General features: G+C 37.7%; 1 protein-coding gene across 1 annotated transcript in view; it reads right to left on the minus strand.

Moving 5' to 3' along the window:
• The window catches only part of Tmtc2 (transmembrane O-mannosyltransferase targeting cadherins 2), a 388745-nt gene that overhangs the window by 62378 nt on the left and 313713 nt on the right, over nt 1–12654 (minus strand). Inside the window, exons 10-11 of the mRNA XM_038314716.1 lie at nt 9188–9302; nt 674–737 (exon numbers count right to left, since the gene is read on the minus strand). Coding sequence (XP_038170644.1) covers nt 674–737; nt 9188–9302 — 179 coding nt within the window. The remainder of the gene's footprint in view (nt 1–673; nt 738–9187; nt 9303–12654) is intronic.

A 12654-nucleotide genomic window follows, 5' to 3' on the forward strand; every position in this document is an offset into this window, starting at 1 on the left:
AAATGCATGATCTGCATTTGGAGAGAAGGGGAGAAGGCTTTGCTGTTGGACAGTGGTGCAGAATGTATATGAGAATAAATGTTCAGAACCGGAATTCGGTGCAGTGAAAAATCCTGCTTGTCAGGCTGCTAGAAAAGCAGCTTTTGGCTTTTTATAAATAGTAATTCCATTCCAACAGTAATGATACCTAATTTATATCCATCTTCCTTTCTGCAAGCGAAACTACCCTGGGAAAACTTGTAATGAAAACATTATTGATAAACTTGCAAAGCCGAGTTATTAAAAATGAGGATTTTAGAATCCGAAACGGGCATACAGCTGACGGTTTAAATGCAGTGGGAGACAACCAATAAGTATTTATCACTAGAGGAACAAAAAAGGCCTTCATGGAATTAATTTGAAGATTCACCCAAACAAAAGGTATTTAACAACAATCAAATGCATATCAGATAATAAAAGCTAATCATGATCTACAAAACGGGGAAAGGCGGAGATATTTCTGAGGAAGACAAAGAAATTTGAACTGATTGTAGTGATTAGAGGGGCCGAACAGTGGACCTTCAACTGAGAAACCAGGGAGGAAAAGACAAAAGAAGGCAGCATCGATGACAATCACCACTGAAGGCCCTAGGACCGTGTCTTCAACTATGGTGCCCATTGAGAAAGTACTTACATTAGGTCTCAGTTTAGCTGCCAGGTCATAATACTTCTCCGCTGCTTCATTGAGGCTAGCTTGTCTGTCAAAGAAAAAATAAAATACAATTATATTATGTATTTTAAAACGGAAGCACTGAGGAGCAGAATGACAGAAACTTAAAAAGATTACAACCACGTTGACTAAACAGTAAGTTCCCATAAAAATAAACTTGAAATGAACTTACCATTATTTTAAAGTATTACAAAGGGTGACCTAGCATAATCCCATTGGTTAGGTATTGCTAATTTATATTTACATGTCTGTCATAGGAAAAAGTAATTTCCTTCTCAGAAGACCTGCCAGATGGCAGATAACAAAATACAAGAAACGCTTGAATTGAGTTGTTATCTAGTAAAGACATATGCAGGTTACAGATTTAAAGCTACAGGAAAATACAAAGTTTAATTTCAAATGACGTAAAAACCATTAACAAGGGGACGACAATACCACTACCCGGCTATGGGATCTGCTTTAAAAGGCAATGGTGTTCTTAGGAGAAAGTGCAGTAGGTGAAGGGTTACTATACACGCGTTAGGATAGGAGTCTGGCTTCTCAGATCCCACATGAATGCCAGGTGGACATGGCAGTCTTTTTGACACCCCAGAGAGCAAAGGCAGGAGAGGAGGAAGAGCTCCAGAAAAAAAGCTAGACTAGTCAAATTAGTTAGGTCTGGGTTCAAGGAAGATATCTTCCCTCAACATAGAGAAATCAACGGAGAAAGGCAGCCAGCATTAGGCTCTAGCCTTCACACATATGTACACACATGTACACCCTCATACACACATGTGCTCCCACACAGGCAATAGGCATGCATACATGCATACACATGAAGCACACACACATGGAAAAAAGTGGGGAGGCAGAGTGTTCCCTTAAAGCTGTAATGTTAATAAACTTGAGACAACAGGAAGACAGAGAAAAAGGAAACAATCAGAATCCATGAGTAAGTCTCTCAATTAGAGAACCACAGTCAGGCTTTAAAAGAGAAAGCCAATCAGCCTCAATTATTAAATTGAATTTGCACTTTGGTCAAGGCAAAAAAAAAAAAAAGGCATAAAGACATACCCCATGCCGACATATAAATTATGGGAATAACGAAAGATAACATCTCTCTGGAGAACAAGGCCTATCTTGCTAACGTCTGAAGGAAAAACAAGCAGAAACACTACTATGTTTAATGTTTAATGGAAGTTGTAAAGAGAGCGAAGAAAAAAAGAAAAACTCAAAATGAAACCTTGAGCCAAGGCTCTGCTAGACTTGTGGCGTGTTACAATGTGTCACTGCCGTTTATAATCTCATAAATGTCAAAGTTCAGCCTCAGCATGTCAAGAAATGTACCCAAGTCTGGTCTGAAACAGTAAAACTTCCCTCACTAGGGTACTTAAAGAAGGTGCCCTCTACCAAATTACGGATTCGCTTTGGTTCAGATTCATTTGGAAATCTGAACCAGAATTCTTTAGGTCGTGCCCTGGAAGGGTTTTCTCTGGAGGGATATAAAAAGCATGGAGGTAGGAAATGAGAGGAACTTGACACTATGAGGAAGTATGTCGCTCTGAGGTGAGATCAGACAATAGATACCAAGTATTGAAGCGTGGTTCTTACTCACTGTTCTTTATAACCTGCAATTCATAAGGCAGATTCTGATCAAAGGAGAAACTAAGGTCTTCGTTAGACAAAATTGTTTCTAAGATACCTAGCAACTAGTTTTAAAAACAATTCAGAGTTTTTTAAGTAATTATATTTTTCAACTTAGCTGTATGTAAATGTGAAATGTTTCCCCGTAGGCTCATGTGTGCGTGACGACTTGGTTTCCTCCAGTGGAGCAGAAGGCTGAGGAACCTCTGTGAGGAGGAGCCTTTCTGGAGGTGGTATGTCCTGGGAAGAGCCTTGGACATTACTATGACTGAAGAACATATGTCAATTCTCTGCTTCCACACTATAGATAGCGTGTGTGCCCAGTACCACAAACTCCTGCCAGCCTATGCCTTCCCAGCCGTGATAGTTGGTAACTCTTCAAGCCGAAGGAAACTCTACCTCCTTTGAGGTACTTTTTGCTGGGCATTCTATCACAGCAATAAAAAAGTGACTAGTTCGCTGGGGCAATGCTCAAAAGAAATATTAAGAAGAGCTAATTTAAGCTAGAATTATAACTGATAACATTCTAAAGAAATGAAAAAACAGGATTTATTATACATCATATACATACAAAGTTAATTTCCACCATAGAACTTTGCTTTGATTATTAAAAAGTCTTCTTTTTTCATTACTGATCAGAAAGTATTTATGGCTCCACACGGAAAACCAGGGGAAGAATATGTTAGTTCTAGGCATAGAATGGTTATTTATATTCCTGATTTATTTTCTGGACAAGAGAGAAAACTCATGAGGAAGTGTTTAAAGCCCATTTTTATTGTCTAGGTTGTATTTTATACTTCCCTCTGAAAGAGAACTCCTTGGAATACTTATCAAGTCTTAATTGCAAAAATGACTAAATTAATTAACCAGTATTTAAAAGGTGAAGAAATGAGAAGTATTCTGCTCTGTGATTCGGGGAATTTATTAAATACTGTCAGGCACCTCCAGAGGAAAATTGATAGGGATGGGGTGCAAGACTTGAACCCCTGGACTGTCAATATACACCCATTTAAAGTAGCTGAAAATACGCATTTTCCTACATGCTTAAGGCCATTTCTCTCATTATGTCTTTAATATGACAAAAGTATACAAATTCTATCCAGTAATTTATAACTTTATCTAATATGTATAATGCCATGAGGTAATTGCTATTATTAACAATGATATAAACATAAGGGAAAATAAAAAATAGTACCAGATACTTTTCTTCATTTCTGATCTTTCTTTTTAGGGGATTATAGTTAGATATGATAACCATAAAATCTCACAAGTTTTTCCACAAGTATAAGACTCAAAAAGTAAAGTCTCCCAGGCCGGATGCAGACAGCCTTTCATTCTGGCTACAGCACACTATACATAGCCAATAATGATGGGGATGAGAAGCAAGAAAGTCACTCATCCAGATGGGCATTTCCCTCAGTCTTCAAATCAGCAATGTGTTAAGACACGTGACTAGACAGTAAAGGAATAACTAAACTAACAGCAGACACAATGAAGGGGAAATTCAGACGGAGGCCCCCCTACTCATTAACAATCTCTAGTCATTATATATATTAAGTATCCTCTACCCTCCACACCACCTCTCCCCCATAGGGCCAAAAATGTTAAAGGACTAGGAGAAAATTTAGGTGTTCCCTCTTAACTAGACTATTGAGTAACTGAATTTTCAATTATTTTTTGACTTTGGAATAATTTTTCTGTCATCAGTGAGACTCTAGCTGCAGAGTAATAATAGACAGTACAAAGGTCATGAAGTTCATAATTTGCATACTGCAGAATTACATTTTATATATAAGACTATAAAACATCAGTAAATATACACGTATATCTTATATATTTAATTTCTATCTCTGATGTTACTTTGTAAAAGAAAAATGTATTTTTGAAACAGGTTTAAGATCATTAGTCATATATGATATGTAAAAGAGATAAGGTAGTCACAGTTATATAGTTGTGAATTAAAAATCACTTAATAGACTCAGTACCCACTGCTTCATATTAAATATATTTCAAAGGGTCACCTGAGAATATTTTTAAAACTAGAGACATGTTTGTCCACATAACATAAATGTAGATGGAAATAATAGCTTGGCTTTGCAGATTTTCATCTATCATGACCAGATGCTTGCCTGTAAGCCACTCAAGGAAGAACAAACTCTAATTCCAATCTATAAGTTGTATAGAAGAAAAAGAAATAAAACTTAAACAGAAGACACACACACACACACACACTCACACACACACACACACACACACACACACACACACACACACACACACACACACGTATGGAACATCTTCAAATAACAAAACCAGAATCTTACACATGTAAAACAACGAAACCTAAAATCTGAAATAAATCGCTTATAAACTCCTTAGAAATGAACTCTGTCATGGCATCAAAAAGTTATAATACACATAAGTCTTTCTCTCTATTTTACAAAAGAGAGCAGAGAACAGGAAGTGTATCAAGTAGAGAGACTATATGTGCTTTTAAAAATGACATAATTTTAATTATTTTGCATTTACTTAATTTAGTGTGTGTATGCTCACACACACGTGCACACACACACGTGCGCATGCTAAAGGATAGCTTGAGGGAGACAATTCATTCCTGTTGTATGGGTCACATAGAATGGACTCAGCTCTTCATCTTGGGCATCAAGAGTCTTTGCCTGCTGAGCTACCCTACCATAGTCCTCAGGATGTAATTTTAGAAATAGTCCCCATGGGTCACACATTTTATCATGCCCCATAAACTTTTGAGTCCATTTTTTTTCATGGTCTCAGACCCTTCTGGAACTGCTAAAGACAGGCTCAAGCCTGGATATAGGAGGACTAAATGATGTTTTATATTGAAAATTTACAATGGAGGGACTGGTTGATAGTGAACCATTATGTTCATACACAGTAAATTATCACCTATGTTCACTGTGGATTTCAGGCAGGGGAGAAGTTACTGGGAGAACGAATGAGGAGATAGGGAGGAGGACAAATCGCCCATAGTAGTGATTGATGAATCAATGTTGCAAGCATCACCTGGAACTTGTTAAAACTGTAAAATCTCAAGGACCAGTCAAACCCACTAGATCAGAACATGTATTTTCTCAAGGACTCTGGGTGACTTCTTCACTCACTAATATCAAAGTGGCATTGAGTTGAAAGGTACCCACCACCATCAACTTCATCTGCCAAATGTTTAAAGATCTTACAACCCATAACAATATGAAATAAACATGATTCTACAAAAAACAAAAAACAAAAAAAAAACAAAAACAAAAAACCAAAAAACAAATGGCTGGCTGGCACAAGCCTGCTTCCAGTACAGGGAGCTACATGCAAGAGGACCCGGAGCTCAAAGATTCTGATACTTAGACAATTGAAGGCCAACGTGCTTGAAGCTGCAAGAGGAACTACCTCAAAACATTGCTGACTCTATAATTTGAAAATGCCACGAACCTTTCAATGTTCTTGTTCCATTAAAAAAAAAAAAAAACTAATGGAGCAACTGCACAACCTAGACATCCTCAAAGGAATGATTAAAGTGTTTTCCTTCAGATACCAAACAAAACCTCTACATGTTTATGCTCTTCCTACACCTTACTACCTAGAACCTGTGCAGGTCTTCCATATACTTTAAATGAATCCGACATCAGTTATAACGTTCAGAGCATCACAAATGCAATCAAAAGGTGCTAGGATGCCTTCGTTGGTCATTATTCTCTAAAGAAACCAGTATACATGCAAAACACAACACCACACTCAAATTTTGCCTGTAGATATTTAGAGTTCATGAATGCCAAGCCAAACGAAGGAATATTGAAGACTAACTTTATACACACACACACACACACACACACACAGAGAGAGAGAGAGAGAGAGAGAGAGAGAGAGAGACCTTAAAATTGTTTTGCTTTCATGTAAGAATTTAAATTTTGTATCACCTCCAGTAGAACTAATAAAGAAATTATTACCTCTAAATTCTACGTTTGTATAGGATACAATCATCTCATACTGTGATGTTTGAGCAGAAAAATTGCAGTAGAATGATTCTGCTCATATATTCATTCTGTTGTGGAAATTAGAAAAGCAATGAGAATCAGGTGGTATGACAGTTGTACATTTCTCACTGCATTGGAAGCTTGTACCCTTATACCTGAGAAAAGAAAAAAAAGTAACAGCACATTTCCCTAAGTCGTGTGACTGAAGACAGACATGGTCCACGGTAGCATTTTTAGAAGTTTAATATTCCGTCGATACAAAGTTGGAGTAATCTCCACAATGTACTCATAAACACACTTTCCAAGGTTTACCATAAAAGAATGCATTTTAACGCCACATCGAGGCATTATCACTTAGGATTTATATATGTGACAATCTGCCACCTTCTATAAGACTTCCTCCCTTAGTAAGCACCATAGCTTCTGGGTAGTCACATAGTTATAAAGATGAAGGGCACCTGTGATAATGAAAAGACTTTTATATGTAGCCAGACTACAGTGCATTCAGATTTCATCTTTGCGAACTCTGAGAAACCAGGATGGGACCCTTAGGGCTGCAGCTATAAAATACCAATATCACTGTACCCTCTGCCCATGTGCAGGGAGAAACAGGAGAGTGTCCGGTATGCATGCACAACAGCGCCAAGGAGGCAGGAGACACTGGAATCAACACTGCCTTTAGCCCTCGTCAAGTAAGTTCACTAAGGGAAAGGACAACAAAACTCTCATACCAAAGCCTACGAGCTAGGTGAAATGTGTTTTTCTTGCCTTTTAACTTCTTCTCAGATACCAAATAAATTCATACTCTCATTTCAACTTCCAGTTCTGGGGCGAGGTGGGGGCATGGAGAACTGAATACATCCCTTCCTACAAAATGTTTTCAACAGAATGGTTGATTCAATTGTTTCCTCTCCAAAACTATGTAGACCCGATTTCACTGAGTTCAAACATGTTCGGTGCCTTTGATATTTCCCTTTGATGATAATCAATCTGCTTTAAAAACAACAAAAAAAGAAAAGGTTTCATCTGGAAGCATCTATTATTTTTTAGGTCTTATTTGAAGTCCTAAAAGTGTCGCCATGCATTGTCAACGTTCATTATGCGAGACTGTGCACTTAGGATCGCTGTCTGTAAACAGAGTTGGTAATTAGTCACAATGTGGATTCTATGGTCCCCAGCAAGAAGCAGGAAACCCAGACTTCTTTCATCTCCTAACTTTCTTTTTAGCATAGGACTCAGGTTTCACCAATGAGATGCAGTCTCAAGAAAATGGAATTCCAGACTCAGGACAATGGGAGGACACTGAGTGAGCCCCACATTCTCTGCTCTTCCTGCTCCGAGCGATGGTGGTACAGGCCATGCATAGTAAGATTTGCTGAGCCTAAAGGCAGACAGGGTCATCAAGTATTATTCCTGGCTAGGAAGCGTAGAGCTTACCAAACACAATGTTCCCGAGGAATGGTTTGATTTCAAAACCAGCTTAGAATTTCTTAGGATACTTCATATACCAAATGACATTAGGTAAACTATTGATTAATTATGACATATATTTTTCCAAAGTGTATTCAAGGGGCAACCAAAACCATTTATGTGTACTTTCAAAACATCCCTAATAGTCTTAGATACTACAAAGGGGTCAGAAATGAGTTTGTACCGCAAGCATTTGTGATGGCTATCCTTGGTTGTCAACTAGACCACATCTGGAATTAACTACAACGCAAGAGGCTGGGAACATCTGCAAGGGGTTATTTCTTAATTAAATCATTTGAATTGGAAAGCCCACTTTTAATCCAGATCTTCAGAGGTGGGAAAATCCACCTTTAATCTGGACGACACCTTCTGCTAGCAGCCTATATAAAGGGCATGGAAGAAGCGAGCACCTTCTCTTTGCCTGCTTGCTCTGGCAGGCAAGTCCATTCCTTCACTGAAATTAGAGCCTACTTCTTTGGGATTTTTTTTGTACACTGAAAACAAGCTGAGATATTTAAACTTCTGGACTGAACAACTACTGGATTCTTGGATTTTCCTTTGGTAGACAGTCATTATTAGACCTACTGAACTGTAGCCTAGAAGCCAACTAATAACTACTGTGTGTGTGCACACACGTGTGCAGGCATGCTCACACGCACGTGCGTGTGTGTTTGCGTGTGTGCGTGTGTGTACATTTCTGCTCTTCTATAGAATCTCAACTGATATACAACAAATGCTTGCATTTCATTGAGATGAAAAACAGATAGCTACATAAAATATTTCCAGAAATTGCTACCCTTTGAGTGCAATATATTTAGACTGCTAAAGTCTTACTTGTAGTCAGTTCAAAAAGACGCAAGCCTCAATGGTTTAACAATGGATCTCTTCAAGATATCCATAGTGCTGATTACTGAGCCATTCTGAGTATTTTATGTATCTTAAGTATATTTGTATTTGATAACTGTTCACATGGTCAAATACATTAAAAGGTAGCCCCAAGTCACACTCAGTAATGCTTATTATAATAACAGAAACATAGAAACATATTTTATTAATTGATATGATGTTTGTATTTGGGGACATCAAGTAGACAGTTATTAAATTTACATTTACAGTTCTCCTTTTGCAGTAATTTTTGAAGGGAAGAGGAAAGGTAGGTAGAAGTATCTCGATAATTTTCTGGGCCCTGAGAGCTCATCTTCTCTGCTCAATGGACACATAGATTATAATGAATGAAGTAGCTCTTATTAATTTTTAGCTGGCTAGGCAGTATGATTCATTTTAAAAGTGCAGTCTATGATGGTGCAGTGGGGAAATTAATATAATGAATTGCTTTCTTCAAGCCGGAGCATCATTCGCGGACGATAGAGAAACAAGGACTTACCTGAGCATGTGAGCAGCATTGAAGACGACGTCAAACTCTGTGCTGTCGAGTTCGGCTGCTTTCTTTGCCATCTCAGCGGCTTCTGTGAGGCGAGATTCTTCCAGAAGAAACTGACCTGCCAAGGAAAGTAAGCAAGCTCTGTTAGAAACAGGGGTAATGGCTTACAATAATAAATAAGCGGTGGAAACACTGATCTGCCGCCAATATTTAACATCCTGCTTTTTCTTTAGTCATATTTTATATGCCTTTCCCATAATTACAGGATATCATAAACACTCTAGATTTCTGTGTGCACAAAGTATTTTTCTTAAAGAGGAATCTTCTATAATCTAACTCAAACAGAAAAAAAAAAAATCCCGAAGATTTAAAGAAATACAGTAAGCGCAAGTTGCATCTATTTTAACTGTTAGGACTTTGAATAACACTCATTCCTGATATATTCAAGCAAACAGGTGTATCCGTTCTCAGGTAATCATTTTTCTTTTTGCTGAAATTATCAAAAAGACACAGAAAGGAAGATTTGGCAGTAACTCACTCTGAATTATACCCTGCAATAAATGTGGGATAAGTACTAACAAGCTCTAATTTTTGAGACTATTGCAGATCAGCTTTGCCAGGATAAGATTGTTTCAGCTAGTGCCATCCAATTCTCTAAAACTGCAACTTAAGACTGATGTGATATCCTACAAACTCCCTACACTGGCAAAAATAACACGTAAAAATAGGTTAACATTTAAGTCTATATATATGTGAAGAGAGATAAAAGGGATTTCTTGAAAGATGGGGCTTTATTAACTGAAATACTAATTTAAGCATGACTTCACAGAGAGTAAAGTTAAAAATCAAATCAGAGGGGGGTGGGGCTTATGAGTTGATGTTCTAGTCTTTATCTGTCGTTGGGAGTTACCTGTTTTACTTGGAGATCAAAATTTTGAAATCAAGAACTAATGATAGAAATGATTAGAAAGTCAAGAAATTCCAACTAAAAAAAAAAAACCCAGAAAAATGCTTAAAAGGACCAACGTTGGGGTAGCTGTTGAAAAAGCCTGTTGTCAAGTGTTTAATAGTCACCACTGCCTCTAACCTAAAATACCTGCCCTGAAACAAGAAATGAGAACTAAGATTTAAGAAATTATGATGATTAATAGCCACTGTTTGGTTGAAGAAAGCTGAACGGACAATGACAAAAACAAAATAAATTTTGTGTAACGATAAATCTAGTTACTTGCTGTGGTGGTTGGACACTTGTATTTCTCAGCACTTGGGAGGATGAGGCAGGAGGATCATTAATTTAAGGTTACATGGCAAGACTGTTCTTCAAAATCATTATGGAGAAAGTACTAAGAATTATACACAGAAAACACAGTACTCAAAAGTTTCCTCCAAATACTAACTATATGGGGAGAAAGAAAAATATAGTTTAAAAAACACAAAACAATGAAATAATCTGCAGATAATGAAAGACAGATAATGAACAATATCTCCTCATGTATGGTTTTATGAAAGAACCAGGCTAAATTTTTTTAGTTAGTTATGGGTATGAGAGTCTGATAGCTCAGCAGTTAAGAGCACTGCTTGCTCTTCCAAAGGTCCTGATTTCAATTCCCAGCAACCATATGGTGGCTCACAACCATCTGTAATGAGATCTTGTGCCCTCTAGAGGAAGAGACCTTGTCAGTCCTCATCAACTTAGACCATGAAATCCAATATGGACAAGTTCAACAGAACCACCATAAATGGGCTGCCCATTCATGCTTCAGCATTGCCAGGGCATAAAAGAAAGACATATTGTTATCTACCCTCAATATAATATTCAATTTAAAAATGCATAATGTGTATATTAATTATTAATGTACAATTTAAACAAAGTGCAAGGTAGAGAATTGCTCAGTTTTGGTTTTTTCCAGACAATCAACTCTGAAGCACAGCCTGGATTAGGAGTTAGGAAACCACAACAATTCACTGAACGAGGAAGGCTTTTGTTTTACAGTTGGAGAGGGAATAAGAGGAAATACATTAACCCCGCTGGAAAACAGAAAGGAAAGAGAGACACAGAAAGGTTTATAGTCAGATATAATAAACAGTGAAATTCAGTAACACATAGGGCTCAGTTTATACACCATGCCGTAGAAAAAGCCTTTCATGCTTTGTCATGGACACACAAATTGTTAACGTACAACAACAAAATATCTAAACAACATACGATTATATGAACTCAGATATGCCTTTTTATTGTCATGTACCAATATTCATTTTCAAATTATTTTGTCATACAATTTGTACTTTTCAAACTGTTTGCAAAGTCCTTAAACTAACAAAAATGAATAATTTTAGCCATATAGATAACTATGGTTAAAATTCTCATTTGAACATTTTATGCTAGGATATATTTGTATTACTATTCAAAAATAGTTTCATAGCATATTAGCTATGTATTTTTATAATTCTGCCTCCAGAGGCCATGAATCCCCAAAGTCCACCAGTAGCATTCTAATAATATTAAAGTATAAATTATTAAATTACCCAAACAATCTCAAATGACATGTTGCTTGGGCGTTCACAAAAGTAAAATTCTTTAGTATCACTCTGGATCCTTTACCACCAGTCACTATTCACAGTGTGAGCTTTAACCATTACGTCTACTACCAAACTAAGGACTGAACCCTCCCAACTGCTTCAGCTGCCCAGATGGTGATCTATGCTTCACCTCAGTCATTGATTCCCCTGGGAACATCCCGCTTCCATGTTTTCTTGACTGCTAAGGCTATCTCGCATCAACCTCTAGTCCTCTTTTGCTTACCCACTGTACCTCCATTTCTTCTATTTTTGTGTCCTAAATATGCTTTTCTCAATCAAAGCCTTCTCTGACAAGTTTCCAATAGTTACCAGAATTTCTCCTGATTTATATTCACTATAATCTAATTTCCCATCCGAACCGAGGCATTTCAAAGAGGATAAGGGACTGATATTAATTATACTGGGACAAGGGCGAGCACCAGAATTGTCCCCATGTGGCTGCTTCAGTTCTGAGAGAGGGTATCCCAACCCTGTCATCTTCATCACAACTGGGAAGTGAAGGGTTAACAAAATAGCGCCCCGAATCACTGCCAGAGGATTGATGGTGGCAGCAGGAGAGACACAGTGGCTTTTCCATGAAGAAGGTCTCGAGTCCACCAGTGTGGTTACTGGAGCTCAGACTGAGAGAACACTTACTATATTTTAGAACCAGTCTGCCAAAGAAGGGCAAGAAGATGGGGAAGGCAGTCATGTCAATAAATCTATCTACTGTGGCAAATTCTAGAAAGATTGGGAAGTTTACATTGCCACTGATGTCTAGCTTAGTGCCTCACCACCCTATCCCCGGCTGTTTCACATGTAGGAATCTGAGAAAGACTTTGGAATCTGCATTGCTAACAGCACTGTAATTGATGCTGATCCTGCTAGGCCATGCCCATACTTGGAGAATC

The sequence above is a fragment of the Arvicola amphibius genome, chromosome 17, assembly GCF_903992535.2.
Source record: "Arvicola amphibius chromosome 17, mArvAmp1.2, whole genome shotgun sequence".
Taxonomy (NCBI): Eukaryota; Metazoa; Chordata; class Mammalia; order Rodentia; family Cricetidae; genus Arvicola; species Arvicola amphibius.